Source organism: Ovis canadensis, chromosome 1 (assembly GCF_042477335.2).
Source record: "Ovis canadensis isolate MfBH-ARS-UI-01 breed Bighorn chromosome 1, ARS-UI_OviCan_v2, whole genome shotgun sequence".
Classification (NCBI taxonomy): Eukaryota; Metazoa; Chordata; class Mammalia; order Artiodactyla; family Bovidae; genus Ovis; species Ovis canadensis.
This window is the reverse complement of record NC_091245.1, coordinates 176,162,256-176,179,861: the sequence shown is the minus strand read 5'-3', so window position 1 is coordinate 176,179,861 and position 17,606 is coordinate 176,162,256. Positions and strand designations below refer to the sequence as shown.

The 17,606-nt window shown below is 38.7% G+C and overlaps 1 protein-coding gene across 5 annotated transcripts in view; it reads left to right on the top strand.

Moving 5' to 3' along the window:
* The window catches only part of CD47 (CD47 molecule), a 62,826-nt gene that overhangs the window by 10,061 nt on the left and 35,159 nt on the right, over positions 1–17,606 (top strand). For all 5 annotated transcript variants that reach the window (XM_069552636.1, XM_069552628.1, XM_069552614.1 and 2 more), the window contains exons 2-3: positions 3,393–3,740; positions 13,272–13,361. In XM_069552636.1, the coding sequence (XP_069408737.1) occupies positions 3,393–3,740; positions 13,272–13,361 (438 nt within the window). The remainder of the gene's footprint in view (positions 1–3,392; positions 3,741–13,271; positions 13,362–17,606) is intronic.

The following is a 17,606-nucleotide window of genomic DNA, read 5'->3' as shown; positions in this document are numbered from 1 at the left end:
ATTCCTATCTGATTAGACTGCTGTAGGCATTTCTTGATTATTCAGAATTTACTTATTCATGGTAATTATCTATATGATCCTTTATTTGCTCTGAATATTTTAGGTCCTTTCTTCACTTTGCTGTTTCATCAGAAGGCAGTAGGCAAAATAGAGAAAAACCAAATCAAATAATTTCGCTGCTTAGTAAATGTTTGTAGAGGGTGAAGTAGTTAACAGCTGATGAAGCAACATTTTTGGATTGTATTTATTAATTGTTAGTGCAAGGGTTATTCAAATTATAGTTGATCTAGGTCAATTTCACTTTGAATTTTATTGACAGCATTTGTTCAACTTAAATTGCTTCAGCTATAAAAATGGCTATATTGATATTACAACAAATACTGCAGTGGAATCAGTGCTTTCTGTATTCTTTAGAAAATTCATTTTCTAAACACAAGTTATAAAGTCGCTGAGTGCTTGCTGACCACTTTGTACTCACTTGGAGGCTTCTAAAAAAGTTTGCTGAGGTAACTTAGCTCTTCACTTGTATCTCTTTAATTAACAATTAAATAAAATAATTAATTAGATTATTTAAATAAATAAATAATTAAAATTTAATAATTTTTAGGAGGTATAGTTTGACTCAAACAAATATGAAATGCTCACGTGTCAAAGTTTTTATTTCACACATTAATTAACAAGCAAACCAACAACACAGTACAGCCATCTTGGTTTTAAATGAGAATTGGAAGGACTTCCCTGGCAGTCCAGTGGCTAAGACTCTGCACTCCCAGTGCAGGGGGCCCAGGTTTAATCTCTGGTCAGGGAACTAGATCCCATATGCCACAACTGAGAATCTGCACACCACAATTAAAGATCCTGCATGCTGTGGCTAAGGATCCAATGTAGCCAAATAACTGTTGATTAAAAAAAAGAGAATTGGAAGAATAGACACATGTACATATAGGCAGTCAGGAATGGTGAAATGAATCTGTGGATAGATACAAAGTTGGCCAGTGTCCTCAGGGCAATAAAATCTTTTTTTTTTTTTTTTTGGCCCTGCTGTGTGGCATGTAGTTTCCAATCAGGGATCAAACCCATGCCCCCTTCAGTGAAGCGCTGTCTTAACCACTGGACTGCCAGGGAAGTCCCTAAAATGTAGTTTTTTAAAAAAAATTCCTCTCTTCCAACAGGTCCAAATCAAGTGCAGAACAAAGTTTGTTTGTATCTCTATGGATATGAATCGTTTGCATTACCATCAGTTTTCTACATCTTACAAAAGTATAAAAACAACCTAGTCTTGGCAGGAGGCCCAGGCTGCTATAGAGTTATTCCAAAAGGATCTGTCCGATAAGGCCCAGCACCCCATTGAAGGGACTCCTGGTAATCTTTTAGTCCATTTCAAAATCGTTGACCATAGTTTCTGACACTTTCCTTCCTTTCTAGTTCCAGCATCATAACCACTTTCTTCTGTCCTTGTACACTCTGTAGTCTCCACCCAGTGCTTATTTCTCAGGGGAAGTAATTCATAACTCCAGCGTTTTGAAGAATGCAGTTGGAAGTCCAGGTTTGGCCTGGAGCTTCCTGATATTTAGGTGGCTAGAAATGGAGAGAACTGGGGGAAGGTGAGCTGTGGATGACCGCAGGGCTGATTTAGACTGCAATTCCCAGAAATAACAGTTCCGACCTGCCAGTCAGAGAAGGTCCAGAGCATTACCTTAAGATGCTGGAGTGCCTAGTTTTTATAGTATGACCTTACATATTTATAGCACAGTACAGAGCACTTACCAATATGTTTTCTCCATTGATGCCAACCACAATTCCGTGAGGGGCTTCCCAGGTGGCGCTAGTAAAGAACCTTTACTATACACTTTCTCCTTTCCCATGCAGTAAAGAACCTGCATGCCACTGCAGGAGACACAAGAGATGCAGGTTTGATCCCTGAGTCAGGAAGATCCCCTGGAGAAGGGCGTGGCAACCCACTCCAGGATTCTTGCCTGGAGAAATCCTGTGGACATAGGAGCCTGGCAAGCTACAGTCCATAGGGTCACAGAAAGTCAGACATGACTGAAGCAACTTAGCGTGCACAATTCTGTGAAGCAGCCCAGTGTTCATTTTTTGATCATCTTACTTATAGAGAGTAAACCAAGGCATAGAAAGTTAAGCGAATTGCTTAAGGTTGCACCCTGAAAAGTGACAGAGATGGGATTTGTTCTCAGGCTTCTGAACATTGTTCAGTTCATATTCGATGCTGCAGCCCAGCATTCAATTCAGTGGGCATTTATTGACGAGTAATTATGTTCCTAGAGTAATAATATGCCCTTGATGCCCCTGATAAAGGAAAAATCTTAAAAATGAACAATTAAACCTAAGGTTTTATTTGTATCTGTCAATCCTTTTTTTAAAGGAAACACCAACTCACTGCTTACATGAAAGAAGTGATGAGTGGCTGAAGAATATGGAGGACAACTACAGTTTGTCCACATTTTTGCACATTCCACATGAAAGAAGACCCATTTCTCAACCTCTCTTTATAAGGCAACAACCAGTAGTTTATACTATTGAAAAGAGTTGATCGGATACGTGCTACTTATTAATAGTATCTGCTCTTGGTTTCAGCTTGCATCTTAGCTTTCTTTTGGGCGGTTTATGGTTTCTAGAAGAAAGGGCCACCTGTAATATATATTTGGAAGTTGTTCCTTAGTTTCAGTGAAATGTGGGAGTGGGAAAATGCCATTCAGTTGTGTATAATCCTTTATGATACTTGCATACCGAATGTCTGTTGCTGTCTGTATTTTGCAATGGAAAAATAGCTGTAGAGAATTATTTTTTTTTAATCCTTAGCATTCTAAGGCTTACCATCCTAGTAGAAAGATGTGATGTGATTCATGTGATTTACTTTTTATATTTAAGTACAGTAGAGCCTGCTACCTTTTTTGGAAATGTAACCTAGGGATAGAAATAAACTTCCTATCAGTTTAGCAAGTTCTATTTGGAGAAAGTGTATAGAAGTTGAGACTGAATATATTATTTGGTTTTACTTTCAATTTAAAAATTTTCTCATAGTAAATTCAGTATTGTTCTTTAAATATCAGAAGACACAAGCTTCAGAGTTTCCAAAGCCAGATACTACATCTGTATGTTCTAACACAGTTGCTGGTTTATTCCCAGGATTCATGAGAATGTATATTTTGTGTTAGTGAGAATGAATAAAGAAGAGGTACAGTGTTGTCTATCAGCTGAGCACATTAATATTAAAATAATTTGTTCTTTTCACTTCACCCATCTTCTCTATAGTTGCTTACTTGCTTAAGTGAACAATAGAAGCACTTCTCTTTATCTTAATAATTTGTAACATACCTAAGATCTCATAGTATTCTGTATGAAATAACAATTTTATTTCTCTTTTCCAGGTTCAGCTCAACTAATATTTAATGTAATCAAATCTGTAGAATATACCCTTTGCAATCAAACCGTTGTCATCCCATGTTTTGTTAACAATGTGGAGACGAAGAACATTACTGAATTGTATGTCAGATGGAAATTTAAAGGAGAAAACATTTTCATCTTTGATGGAAGTAAGCGGATGTCCAAGCCCAGCAGTAACTTTTCTAGTGCAAAAATCACACCACCAGAATTACTACGTGGCATTGCCTCTTTGAAGATGGATAAGAGTGATGCCGTCGTAGGAAACTACACTTGCGAAGTAACGGAATTGAGCAGAGAAGGAGAAACCATCATAGAACTAAAATATCGTGTTGGTAAGACTTCTATAAAGTTTCTCTGTTATTTCTTCTGCAGCAACATGATCCTGTTAAAGAAGGGTAAAATGGGGCTAGGAACTTCTCTGAATCAAAAAACATTCTATTAATACTAAATGTTGGAGTGTTTAGCAGCATTAAGATCATGAGTTTTATTTTATTTGCTCTTCTGCTTTTCTCAATAAATCTCCTTTGTTGGTTGATAATTTGTGCATTGTGTGGTCCTCAAACTTTAGGTCTGAGGGCTGTGATGTTTGCAGGGAGCAGTTCAGGGATCATCTCCTCACGGTTCTGTTTGCTGCCATCAGATGTACTCTCTTTCATGTGATTAATTTTCAAGCCTTTTTCCCAATTATTTCACCTTTTTTTTAACCTTACACTTTGATCAAGGGTTGCCAAGTCCCAAACATGCTTCCTCTAGAAATAACAAATTAGGAGAAGAATAAGAATGTTAAAAATCATGTTATCATAGCTGATTCCTTGAGATTTCCTGTGCTTAGCCTTGCTCTGGTGTTGTTCCCCCACCCCCACTTTAGCTAAGATGTGGGAGAGCTAGGGATTCAATTTAATATATTTAAATTCAGCTTTGATTATAGTAGCACTATCCTGCCCTTTCTGAGTTGGTGAGTTGCATAAAGCAGTAAAGTGAGCTGAGTAAAAAGTTTTCATTTCTTTCTTATTCCTTGCAGTGCCAGCTAAGTTCTTCAGCCACACAGAGGTACATTTTGGCTTTCTGTTTTGAAATCTCTGTTTAGAATTGCTAGCTATATTACGGATCTCAGGATTAGACCATACTTTGAGAACCTGCTCTTTTCGTGGACTCAGATCGGTTCCATTGGATCCACTATTTGCCTCTGTTCTTCTTGCATTTACCATTAATAAATGTCTGTTACCACACTGGGAATGAGGTGCTTGGGTTGATGGAATACTTTGACATTGCTTAGTATTAGGAAATCAGCAGATCTGGGTTATATCCCCTATTCTGCAACTTAACTGTTCACCTTTATGCTATTGAGAAGTTACTTTGCCAAGTCAAGTTACCTCATCTCCTACATGGGATGAAGAAAGCTTCCTGCCTTTATGTCTTATCCTGACAGTCTAATGAGCACCAAATGAGGTCGCTTGTGTACAAGCACTCTGTGAACTGAAGTGCTTTACAGGTGTGAATTGTGTTCTTGGGATGTTTGTTTTGTGAAGGATGGTGTCAAGTTGTGAAGCCGGCCTGTGGTTGTGAGAGGGATTCTTGCACCATGCGGAGAGGCTGAGAGATGGCTTAGAGTAGGCTAGGAGAATCTGGAAGGCTTTTCTGCTCAGAAATCTCTCTTACATTGTAACTTGTATTAATTTGTACTAATTTAGGCTGAAGAGCTTTTTTTGTTTTGTTTATTTTAAAGTGTGCCTTTCAACAGGGGGTCAAATCTGGAATTGCATAATCTAATATCTAGTTGAAATTTTTTCTTAAGGAATGTACAGTTTCATTGGAATGAAAAAACAAGACATAGGGATCAATTGTTTGGTAGTTGTATAGGTCACTGAGAGGTAATCTCAAGATATGAGGCTCAAAAGGCCAGGAGATGGAATGAAAATGAATGGGAAAGGAATACCAGCATCTGGAGATGAAGAGAAAGTTTATAATTTTGTGTGTCTGTGATTGTTTTGTTTTTCTTTATTTTCAAAGTACCCTATAAAAATATGAACTATGTTTACTTTGGGACCATTCAAATGAGGAAGTATTGTTTCATTGGAGAGAATGTAGAAAATTCTACCAGAGGTCTCAGACATTTGGCTTTGCACTCATTGTTTATTTTTTGAAATAACTATAGACTCACAGGAAGTTCACAGAAATAAAAGATTCACAAAAATAAAACAGAACAGTGCTGGGTGCTGTGTACTCTTTGCTCAGTTACTCCTAATGCTTAAATCTTGTGTAACTTAAAAAAAAAAACAAAACTGGGATGCTGACAGTGGTACAATGTATGTATATTTCTTTGTCATTTTGTGATATGTATATTTGTGTAGCTACCACTGCAGTTAGGATATAGAACTATTTCATTAGCACAAAGCTCTCCCTCATGCTAACCTGGCAAGTACTAATTTGTTCCCCTTGTCCATAGTTTTGTCATTTTAGCACTGTTATGTAAATGGAATCATACAGTGTGTAATCTTTTGAGACTGGCTTTTTTCGATCAGCACAGTGCCCTTGAGATCTAACCAAGTTGTTGCCTGCATCAGTTTGTTCTCTTTCTGTGGTTTTTGGCTGAGTAATATTCCATGGTATGGGCATATGACAGCTTGTTTAATTGTTTGCCTGTTTTAGGACGTCTTGAGTGTTTCCAGTTTTTGGCTATTACAGTTGAAGTTGCAGTGAATTAATCATGTAGAGGTTTTCTAGGTGGACACAGTGTTCACCTCTCTGAGTAAGGACAGATTATTTGGCTCTCTGCATGTGTATGCTTAGTTTGTAAGGGAACTGTCGAACTGTTTTCCAGAGTGGTTGGTCCATTTGACATCCCCATCAGCAGCATATGAATGATCCCATTTCTTCACATCCTTGCTAGCATCTGCTGTTGTCATATCATTGTTTTGCATCCATTTTTTACTGGGGGAGGAGGGGAAGAAAAAGAACCTTCTTCCAACGAAAAGTTAATTGGAGCAGGACTGTTACAGTGGAATACAAATGTATTGTGATAATGGAACTTGCCCATCATATGGACATTGGGGATTTAGGCAATAGAAACCAATTTTTTAGACATAGATGAGGAACTGAAATTGTGTCATAGAGAATTATACTTAGTAGAATGTGAACTAAAGGCCATTCTTTGTGCCATTCTTTTAAGTGCAGTATTTTAGAGATACTGTCAAATATATATATAATCTTTTTTTTTTTTTTAGTTTTTTATTTTTAAAATTTTAAAACCTTTAATTCTTACATGCGTTCCCAAACATGAACCCCCCTCCCCATAACATCTCTCTGGGTCATCCCCATGCACCAGCCCCAAGCATGCTGCATCCTGCGTCAGACATAGACTGGCAATTCAATTCTTACATGATAGTATACATGTTAGAATGTCATTCTCCCAAATCATCCCACCCTCTCCCTCTCCCTCTGAGTCCAAAAGTCCGTTATACACATCTGTGTCTCTTTCCCTGTCTTGCATACAGGGTCGTCATTGCCATCTTCCTAAATTCCATATATATGTGTCAGTATACTGTATTGGTGTTTTTCTTTCTGGCTTACTTCACTCTGTATAATCGGCTCCAGTTTCATCCATCTCATCAGAACTGATTCAAACAAATGGGATCTAATTAAAATTAAAAGCTTCTGCACAACAAAGGAAAATATAAGCAAGGTGAAAAGACAGCCTTCTGAATGGGAGAAAATAATAGCAAATGAAGCAACTGACAAACAACTAATCTCAAAAATATACAAGCAACTTATGCAGCTCAATTCCAGAAAAATAAATGACCCAATCAAAAAATGGGCCAAAGAACTATATATAATCTTTTATATAGAGAGGTTTTATATACCTCTGGTGCCTATGTATAGTATGGTACCATGGACAGAGCACAGGACTTGAATTTAGAAAGCTTTTTACATACATTTTTATTTTCTAGTTTAAGAAAATTTGGATAAGAAAGTCAACCTGTCAGGCCCTCTGTTTTTACCCGCTAAATGCGGACCATTTCATCAAAGTCTTGCTCAAAATGTCTTGCTTACTTAACCAGAGATTTACTGAGCAGCTACTATGTGCTGGGCAGTATCCTGGGCACAGTGGATTCAGTGATGACTAAGGCATAATCCCTGATTTCAGGGAAGTGATAGTACAGTATCATGGTAAAATAATCTTACATTTATAAGGGCACATACCAACTAGTTTATGCTTATTGTGTCTTTAATTTAAGAACTCTGGGAGTTAGTTATCAGTCTTACTATTTAACACATGCTGGGCAGTGTCCTGGGCACAGTGGATTCAGTGATGACTAAGTCATAATCCCTGATTTCAGGGAAGTGATAGTACAGTACCATGGTAAAATAATCTTACATTTATAAGGGCACATACCAAGTAGTTTATGTTTATTGTGTCTTTAATTTAAGAACTCTGGGAGTACTAACAAGAGTTATCAGTCTTGTTATTTAACACATGAAGTAAGAGAGATTTAGAGTACTTGTTCAGAATCATTGTCGTAGCCAGAATTTTAACCTAGTTTTGTCTTTCTTTAAAACAAGTATGTTAAAATAAATAAATAAATAAATAAAACCAGTATGTTTACTACCACTGTATATGGTTGCTATGAAAACATCTTGTAAACAACCAAATTATTAAATGTAAATAAAAATAGTTATACAATGTGTTATTCTTATCTGTATTTATAGTATAGTGATTCAAAAACTTAGAAGCTTAAATTTTTACCTTTTTCTGAGTAAGCTCTTAGGGTTTTGTTTTAAAAGGTCTATTCAAGTTTAGAAAAGTTGCCGTTTCCGTTATTACCAACATGAAATATGTTATGTTCCTAATGTTGACATGAAGGCATTTTGAGACCCTTGTGTTGGTTTTCTAGTGCATGTGCAAACAACCACAAATGCAGCAGCTTTAAACTGCACTCATTTATTAGCTCACCACTTTGTAGATCACAGTTGTGGTCATGGTATAACTAGGTTCTCCATTCAGTCTTATGAGGCTAAAATCAAGGTGTTTGCAGTCTGTGTTCTCATCAGAAGCTCAGGGTCTTGTTCCAAGCACACATGGTTGTGGGAAAATTACTTTCCTTATGGTTGTAGAACTGAGGTCCCTGTTTCTTTGCTAGATGTCTGATGAGGGCTTCTCTTAGTTCCTAGAGGTTGCTCCATTCTTGTTCCAGAACCTCTTCCATATTTAAAGTCAGCTAAGAATAATCTTCTTCTTGTTGATTCCTTTGCACATGTTGATTTTTTTTTTTTTTTTTTGGCTAGAACAATCCCAGATCCTTTTAAGGTCTTAATTAGGTTTGCCTCCTCTCCCTCAAGAATAATCACTCTTTTTCAAAGTCAGCTGATTGGGGACCTTAATTTACAGTCAGCACAATCCCTTTTGCCATGTGACACAACATAATCATGGGAATGAAATCCATCATGTTCACAGGCCCATCCCTCCCTTAAGGGGAAGGAGTTAAAAAAAGAAAGGCTTGCAGGGGGCAGGGTTTGGGAACCACCTTAGAATTCTGGCTTTAATTAAATAACTAGGGATTATATCTTAGCCAAGTTAATACATCAAAAAAACCCTTCACAATCCTAAAGCATCAGTAAAAATGTGGCTTGAATTTTATTGTTAGAAATTTCATTGTGATCTTCTTTTATGGAAATATGTTCTTTGTGCATGGATGTGTACCTTGTATATATTTGAAGGAGTTGTTGTTTAGTCACTAAGTTGCATCCAACTCTTTTGCAACCCCATGGACTGTATAGCCCATGGAATTCTCCAGGCCAGAATACTGGAATGGGTAGCCTTTTCCTTCTCCAGGGGATCTTCCCAACCCAGGGATCAAACCCAGGTCTCCTGCAGTGTAGGTGGATTCTTTACCAGCTGAGCCACAAGGGAGGCCCAAGAATACTGGAGTGGGTAGCCTATCCCTTCTCCAGCGATCTTCCCAACCCAGGAATGGAACCGGGGGCTCCTGCATTGCAGGCAGATTCTTTACCAGCTGAGCTATGAGGGAATCCCTGGAGAGTATGTGATGTTTGGATAAACCCCAGGTGGTTTTGATAAGTTTCAGTTAAGAATCACTTAGTCAATAATGTTATTTATTCATAATCCTACCCCCATCTTTGAAATAGCTCTTACACATATTTCTGCCTAGAGGTGTAGGGTCAGCTGTTAGTTATCTAATCTGTTTCCCCATCTAATTCATGATTTCCTTCTGTCACACCCTAAGTAGTTGGTCATTCAGACTTTTTACGTAAATGTTTGACATGAGGAGGCTGTTACTTCCCAGAGGATTTTAGTCTATTATTAGGCAGTTCTAATTCTTCCTGAAGTCAAACTAAAGCTTGCAACCCTACAATTTCTCACTCACTAGGAGGGCTGTGGTATTTCTCACCCAAGTTTCTTCCTCTCTAAGGTAAAAATCCCCAGTTCCTTCAGTCATTGCTCTTAGTTTCAGCATCCCCATTCTACCTACTTTCCTTTCCTCTACCAAGGAAGATTTTAAGTAAATCATTTTTCTCCCCTGTTTGAGGATTTCCAATAACTTTTCATTGCTTGTAGAATAAAATCCAAACTTCCTTAACAAGCTAATAAGACCCGGCATGATGTTAATCCCAGCAAACTCTTCCCGTCTCATTGTGTATCATTAAATTTTAGTCACACTGGCCATCATTTAGTTGCTCAAACTTGCTGTTCCTTTGGTGTATCTTCTCCCCTGTCTGGAAATGGCAGGCTATTTCCAGTCCAAGGTTTGGGGCCAATTCCTCTCCCCAAAGGCCTTTCCTTACTCCCCACAAGAGTCTTATCCCTCAGCCCCTCCCCCTCCTCAAGTCTATGGCTCCCCCTAGTTTGTTCACTGCTGAATCGCAGATACCTGGAAGAAATTCTATCCATGCCTGCATTCTCAGTTGCTCAGTTGTGTCCAGCTCTTTGTGACAATATGGACTGTAGCTTGGCAGACTCCTCCCTCCATGGGATTTTCCTGGCAAGAATGCTGGAGTTGGTTGCCGTTCCCTTCTCCAGGAGGCCTTCGCAGTCAAGGAACTGAACCACATCTCCTTTGTCTCCTGCATTACAGTCAGGTTGCTTACCACTGCACTGCTGGGGAAGCCCACCCTGCCCATGGTGGGCTTTTAATAAATGATTGTGTGATAAATGAAAAACGAGCGGTCAGACCAGGTCAAACATCCTTCTTATATTCACCGGTAGATTTTCTGTTAATAAATGCCAAGAATGTTGAATATCGTTCTGTTGTGTAGGCAGGGAGGCCTGTGAAATAACGTTTCCTTCTCAGCCCATCTTGAACGTGAGATCAAATACTGGCTGTGTCTTGAAAGCAGCAACCACAGGATTTACTGTCAGACCAGAAGTAGGGTATGAGAGAAACCATGGAGTCAAGGATGATTCCAAGGCTTTTAGCTTGAGCAACTGGAGAAATGGGGTCACCACTACTGAAATGGGGAAACTGAGAGGGTAGGTTTGGTGAAGGAGTAGGGGGAACTTGTGTCAGAAGTCAGTTGCTTAATTATCTGGGCCTCAGTTTCCCATATGATAAGGAGGGGTTAATTAATTGTGAGGATTTGGTGAGTTAATGATATACACAACTCAAAACAAAATAATAAAGGAAGTAGAGAAAAATAAGTCAATTAAGAATAATCATTAAATCATAGAGCTTCTACCAAATCCTTTGGGCATTTAAATGTGAAAACCTAGGGATAATTCATAAAGGTTTCTCTTGGTAGGATTTTAGACTGAATTGAAATGGATTTTCCTTGGTAAAGGAAGATGCTCAGTCATTGTTGGAAATTAAGGTATTAATTCAGAAGACATCTGTCTCTTGGTAGAGACCTGCAACCATGAGAGCATCCACCCCTCACCCAAAAAAATCTGTCTTTCATTCACTCACTATTTTTTGACTGTTGGGACCTTCAGCAACAAACCAATTGAGTCTTTGCATGTGTAGGGCAAAATGTTAGATTATGGAAAGCAAATATCTGTGACATAGAGTTTATAACATTATTATATTCTGTGGATTATTAACATCTACCAGAGCTTAACATTATAAGCTAACGTGGGAAATGGCATAGTTAGCATTACTGTATGAAAGCCAAATAGTTTCCTTACATGCCGATAAAGAGGCAGAACAGTGGAAGATTTGAAAGAGTTAATTTTAGAAGAACATGAGTGCTTGCTTTGGATAAAATTAGCATTTCCCTCTATACAGACAAACTTGGAAACACTTTCAGTGCATTTACTTTGCTTTGTTGTTAGAGAAGAAATTTCACAGGTAAAATTACAGTCTTAAAAGTTAATAAGATGCAACTAAACTTAATTTTTTAAAAGGTCTCAACAAACCGTCTTTGAAGACTTAACTTCACAATTTCTCTTATATAGAATGTATCATTTTATAATATCGTTCTCTAGATAACTTGTAACACACTTAATTGTTGTTGTCGTTCAGTCACCAAGTAGTATCCGACTCTTTGTGATCCCATGGACTGCAGCAGGCCAGGCTTCCCTGTCTTCCACTATCTCCCAGAGTTTGCTCAAGTTCATGTCCATTGAGTCCGTAATGCTGTCTAACCATCTCATCCTCTGCTGTCCTCTTCTTTTGTCTTAATCTTTCCCAGCATCAGGATCTTTTTTAATGAGTCGGCTCTTTGCACACTTAATAGAAGCTTCCTTAATAGCTTAGTTGGTAAAGAATCCACTACAATGCAGGAGACCCATGTTCGATTCCTGGGTTGGGAAGATCCCCTGGAGAAGGGATAGGCCAACCCACTCCGGTATTCTTGGGCTTCCCTTGTGGCTCAGCTGGTAAAGAATCCGTCTGCAATGCGGGAGACCTGGGTTTGATCAGTGGGTTGGGAAAATCCCCTGGAGAAGGGAAAGGCTACCCACTCCAGTATTCTGGCCTGGAGAATTCCATGGACTGTAAAGTCCATGGGGTTGCAAAGAGTCAGACACTACTGAGTGACTTTCACTTCCCTTCACTTAATACCTACAGCCCCTCATGTTACTTTACACATAAACAATCATTTGAGGCCTAATTATTCATAAATGCATCTTCTAATCTAGAGTAAGTTTGAGAAAAGTTAGGGTTCACATCTGTCTTGGTTTTAGTCAGAGTAAGGTGAAGGTACCCCGGAGTACAGCTTCCTCACTTCGATACCCTGAGTCAGTCTTTACAGAAAGGCGTCACTGTTGGCTTAAGATAAATTCTTGGCAATGACACCTAACAGGTATTCATTGTTGGAGTGCATAATTATAATTGTAGTTAATGTTTACTGAGCACTTGATAAGCGCCAAGGTTTTTTATATATTAACTTTGTTAAGTCACAATAGTCCAGTGTAACAATGTAACAGTGTAACAGTCCAACAGTAACAGTCTAATAGTCCAACAGTGTAACAGTGTAACAGCCACAACAGTCTAGTATAACAATGTAACAGTGTAATAGTCCAGTGTAACAATGAGGACACTGAAGAACAAGAGGGGTTAAGACTTTGTTCAAGGTCACAGAGACTGTAAATTAGCGTTGCGTTTCAAAGCCAGACACTGTGGCTGTAGAACCTTGTTTTAAATTCCTGTGCCATTATGCTTCCTTCTAGAAGTCACAGGTTAGGGAAAATGTGGTGAAAAGCACTTGCATAAATAGTTTTCTGTTTCATAAGTAAAATTTGTTGTATAAGTAAATTATATGTGTAGTTTGTTTATTTTAAAGCTGAACTTTTAGTTCAATTATTTTTATTTTCCATCTCCACAATAATATATATTGTTGACTAATCACAGTTAGGAGTTAAAGTGACTATAGTAAGTGTTAATTGTGATTTTTGTTTTCTTTCTTCCCAGTTTCATGGTTTTCTCCAAATGAAAATATCCTCATTGTTATTTTCCCAGTTTTGGCTATACTTCTGTTCTGGGGACAGTTTGGTATTGTGAGTAAGTATTTATTTCGATTTTTCATTTATGTTTTAGTGGTTAAATTGTTATTTCTGGGAGGCAATGTTGGCAAAATTTTAATTTAGCCAAACTGTATTAGCAAGTATGATATTGGGATAAGTAAGAATGTACAATAAATATTAATATTCTCCTTGAAGTCTATATTGTCCTTCATAGTTTACTTCGGATCACTTTTAATTCCACCAAAGGTCTTCATTTTTTAACTTCTTAAGAATTAACATTGTGAGTCCTGAAAATAACAGTACCTTTGACTCAGCTGGCTTGAATGTTTACAGAACATTTATGCATATATTATTTTCTTTGGTAAAGATATGGTTGCAGTCTACATTGGTGATAGATAGGATTTTGTAGAAGAAGAAATTAAGATGGCAGCATATGAACACCCTGAGCTTACAGCCTCCCCTGGCACATCAGAGTTATAATGCAACTGTTTTCAGAGCATCTGTCTCCGAGAATGACCCAAAGACTGATAGACAACATATTCTACAACTGTAAAGAGGAAAACACAACCAGATGAGTAGGAGGGGCAGAGATATGGTCTGGTCAGAACCCACACTTGGGGTCCTTAAGTGGGAGGAAAATCACAGCAGTGGAGATCCTCCCAGAGGGGTCAAGCTCCACATCTGGCTCCCCATCCTGGAGGTCCTAAACCAAGTGTGTGTGTGTGTGTGTGTGTGCATGCGTGCGCGTGTGTGCACACACGCACATGCATTCGGTCATGTCCAACTCTTTGTGACCCCATGGACTGTAGCCCACCAGGCTTCTCTGTCCATAAAACTTTCCAGGCAAGAACAGTGCAGTTCAAGTGCCCAAAGTATCTGACCTTGAATACCGGTGGGACTTAGGTTTGAACCAGAAGACTGTGGTATACCAAGAGTTTGCTCTTAAAGGGTGTGTCCAAAAGCATACTTGCTTCAGGTCCCAGCACAGAGGCAGCACTTGACAGCTGTCTGGGTCAGACCCAGTGACTTTTCATGGAGAGCCTTGCTAGAAGACGATAGGCAGCTGGGATTCCTGCCAGAACTGAGATGCTGGTGGCAGCCATTTTTGTGATCTTGTACTATCACTCTTGATGCCTGACCTGGTGGGCACCATGTTGGAATTGTCTCTCTCACATATTAGCACCTAGGGCTGGCACATCCCACCAGCAGTCATGAGACTTATAATAGTTGTAGACTGACAGGTTGCTCAGCCAGCAGTGTTGGGAAGTCTATTGTGCCTACCAGTGTCCCTGTAGGAGTCAGCCTCACCACAATAGAAGAGCTTATGTAGGAGATACTTCTGATGCATCTGGCTCTGGTGGCCGTAGAGAACCTTGATGCTGGGCTCCATAAGACATCTCCCACATAAGGCCACTTATCTAGGATTAGGAGATGTAATGGACCTACCTAATATCTAGAAATAAACACAGAGAATTAGGCAATGAGGAGACAGAGGAATATGTTTCAAATGAAAAAAACAAGAGAAACTCTCAGAAAAAGAGCTAAATGAAACAAATAAGCAATTTGCCTGATAAAGTATTTAAGATAATCATCATAAAGATGCTTACTAGGCTGGAGAAGAATAGATGAAAACAGTGAAAACTTCAACAAGGAGTTAGAGTATAGAAGAAAAGAATCCATCAGAACTGAAGAATACAATAACTGAAGTCAAAAGTACAGTCAGTTCACTCTTTCAATCATGTCCATCTCTTTGTGATCCCATGGACTGCGGCACACCAGGCTTCCCTGCCCATCACCATCTCCTGGAACTTGCTCAAACTCATGCCCGAGTCAGTGATGCCATCATCTATCTTGTCCTCGGTCATCCTCTAAGTGGCAAAGGATTGTCACTTAAAAAGTGAAGGTTAAATGACAAAAAATAATTTTTGTAAAATGATTATAAAATCAAATGTAACTATATACAGTGAGTGTTATTTGTGTGTACAGAATAGAAAGATACAAATATGACATCAAAAACATAAAATATGGTTTGAGAGTAGGGAGGAGTAAAAACAGTTTCAGAATGTATTTGAACTTCAGTCTGCTGATAGATTCATATATGTAAACTTCGTGATAACCACAAACCAAAAGCCTATAATATATACACAAAAAGTAAAGGAGAAGGAGCCCAAACACAAAGCTAAAAATCATCAAACCATGAGGAAAGAAACTAAAAGAAGAAAGAAACAGAAAAGAACTACAAAAGCAACCAGAAAATAATTAACAAAATGGCAATAAAAGTGCATTCCTATCAGTAATCACTTTAAATGTAAATGGATTAAATGCTCTAACCAAGAGACACAGGATGGCAGATTGGACACAAAAACAAGACCCATCTATGTGCTGCCTACAAAAGACTCACTTCAAACCCAAAGACATACATGGTCTGGAAATGAAAGGCTGGGAAAATATGTTTGATGCAAATGGAAACAAAAAGAAAGCTGAATAGCTGTACCCACATCAACCCAAACAGACTTTAAAACAAAGACTTTAATAGAAGACAAAAAAGAAAAGGTGTTACATAAGGATAAAGGGCTCAATCCAAGAAGAGGATATAACATTCAAAAGTATTTGTGTATCCAACAAAGGAGCACCTAATGTATATAAAGCAAGTATTAACAAATAATAGGAAAATTGACAGTAATACAGTACTTGGTTACTTTGATACTCCACTTACATCAGTGAATAGATCATCTGCACAGAAAATTACTTGTCAGGCTTGATGTAATTTATATATACATACAGATGACTCTTGAGAGTCCCTTGGACTGCAAGGAGATCCAACCAGTCCATCCTAAAGGAGATCAGTCCTGGGTGTTCATTGGAAGGACTGATGCTGAAGCTGAAACTCCAATACTTTGGCCACCTCACGTGAAGAGTTGACTCATTGGAAAAGACTCTGATGCTGGGAGGGATTGGGGGCAGGAGAAGAAGGAGACGACAGAGGATGAGATGGCTGGATAGCATCACCGACTCGACAGACATGAGTTTGAGTGAACTCTGGGAGTTGGTGATGGACAGGGAGGCCTGGCATGCTGCGATTCATGGGGTCACAAAGAGTCAGACACGACTGAGTGACTGAACTGAACTGAACAGATACACACACACACATATATATATGACTGCACACACACACACACACAGAGATATATGAGCATACACACATACATAGGATATTCCATTCAAAACCAACAGAGTACACACTCTTTTCAAGTACACAGGGAATATGCTCCAAGATAGATAATGTGCTGGGCCACAAAACAGTCTCAATAAATTTTATAAGATTTACAGACAAGCAAAAGCTGAGACAATTCAGCACCACCAAACCAGCTCTTCAACAAATGCTAAAGGATCTTCTTTGGACAGGGAACACAGAAAAAGTTTATAAAAATGAACATAAAACAACAAAGTAAATGGCAAAGGGATCATACTTACAAATACTTTAAATGTAACTGGGTTAAATGCCCCAACCAAAAGACAAAGACTGGCTGCTGCTAAGTCACGTCAGTTGTGTCCGACTCTGTGTGACCCCATAGATGGCACCCAACAGGCTCCTCTGTCCCTGGGATTCTCCAGGCAAGAATACTAGCCTGGGTTGCCGTTTCCTTCTCCAATGCATGAAAGTGAAAAGTGAAAGTGAAGTTGCTCAGTCGTGTCTGACTCTTAGCGACCCCATGGACTGCAGCCTACTATGCTCCTCCATCCATGGGATTCTCCAGGCAAGAGCACTGGAGTGGGTTGCCATTGCCTTCTCTGAAAGACTGGCTGAATGGATATAAAAACAAGACCCCTGTATATGCTGTCTATAAGAGACCCACCTCACACCTAGGGACACATACAGACAGAAAGTGAAGGTCTGAAAAAAGATATTTTAGGCAAATGGAGACCAAAAGAAAGCAGGAGTAGCAATACTCATACCAGAAAATAGACTTTGAAATAAAGACCATAATAAAAGACAAAGAAGGACAGTACATAGTGATCAATGGCTCAATCCAAGAAGAAGATAAAACAATTATATATGTACCCAGCATAGGAGCAACTCAATATGTAAGGCAAATGCTAATAAGTATGAGAGGGGAAATTAACAGCAACACAATAATAGTGGGGGCCTTTAGTACCCCACTCACACCTACGGATAGATCAACCAAATAGAAAATTATCAAGGAACACAAACTTTAAATGATACAGTGGACCAGTTAAACCTAATTGATATCTGCATTTCACCCAAAAACAATGGATTTCA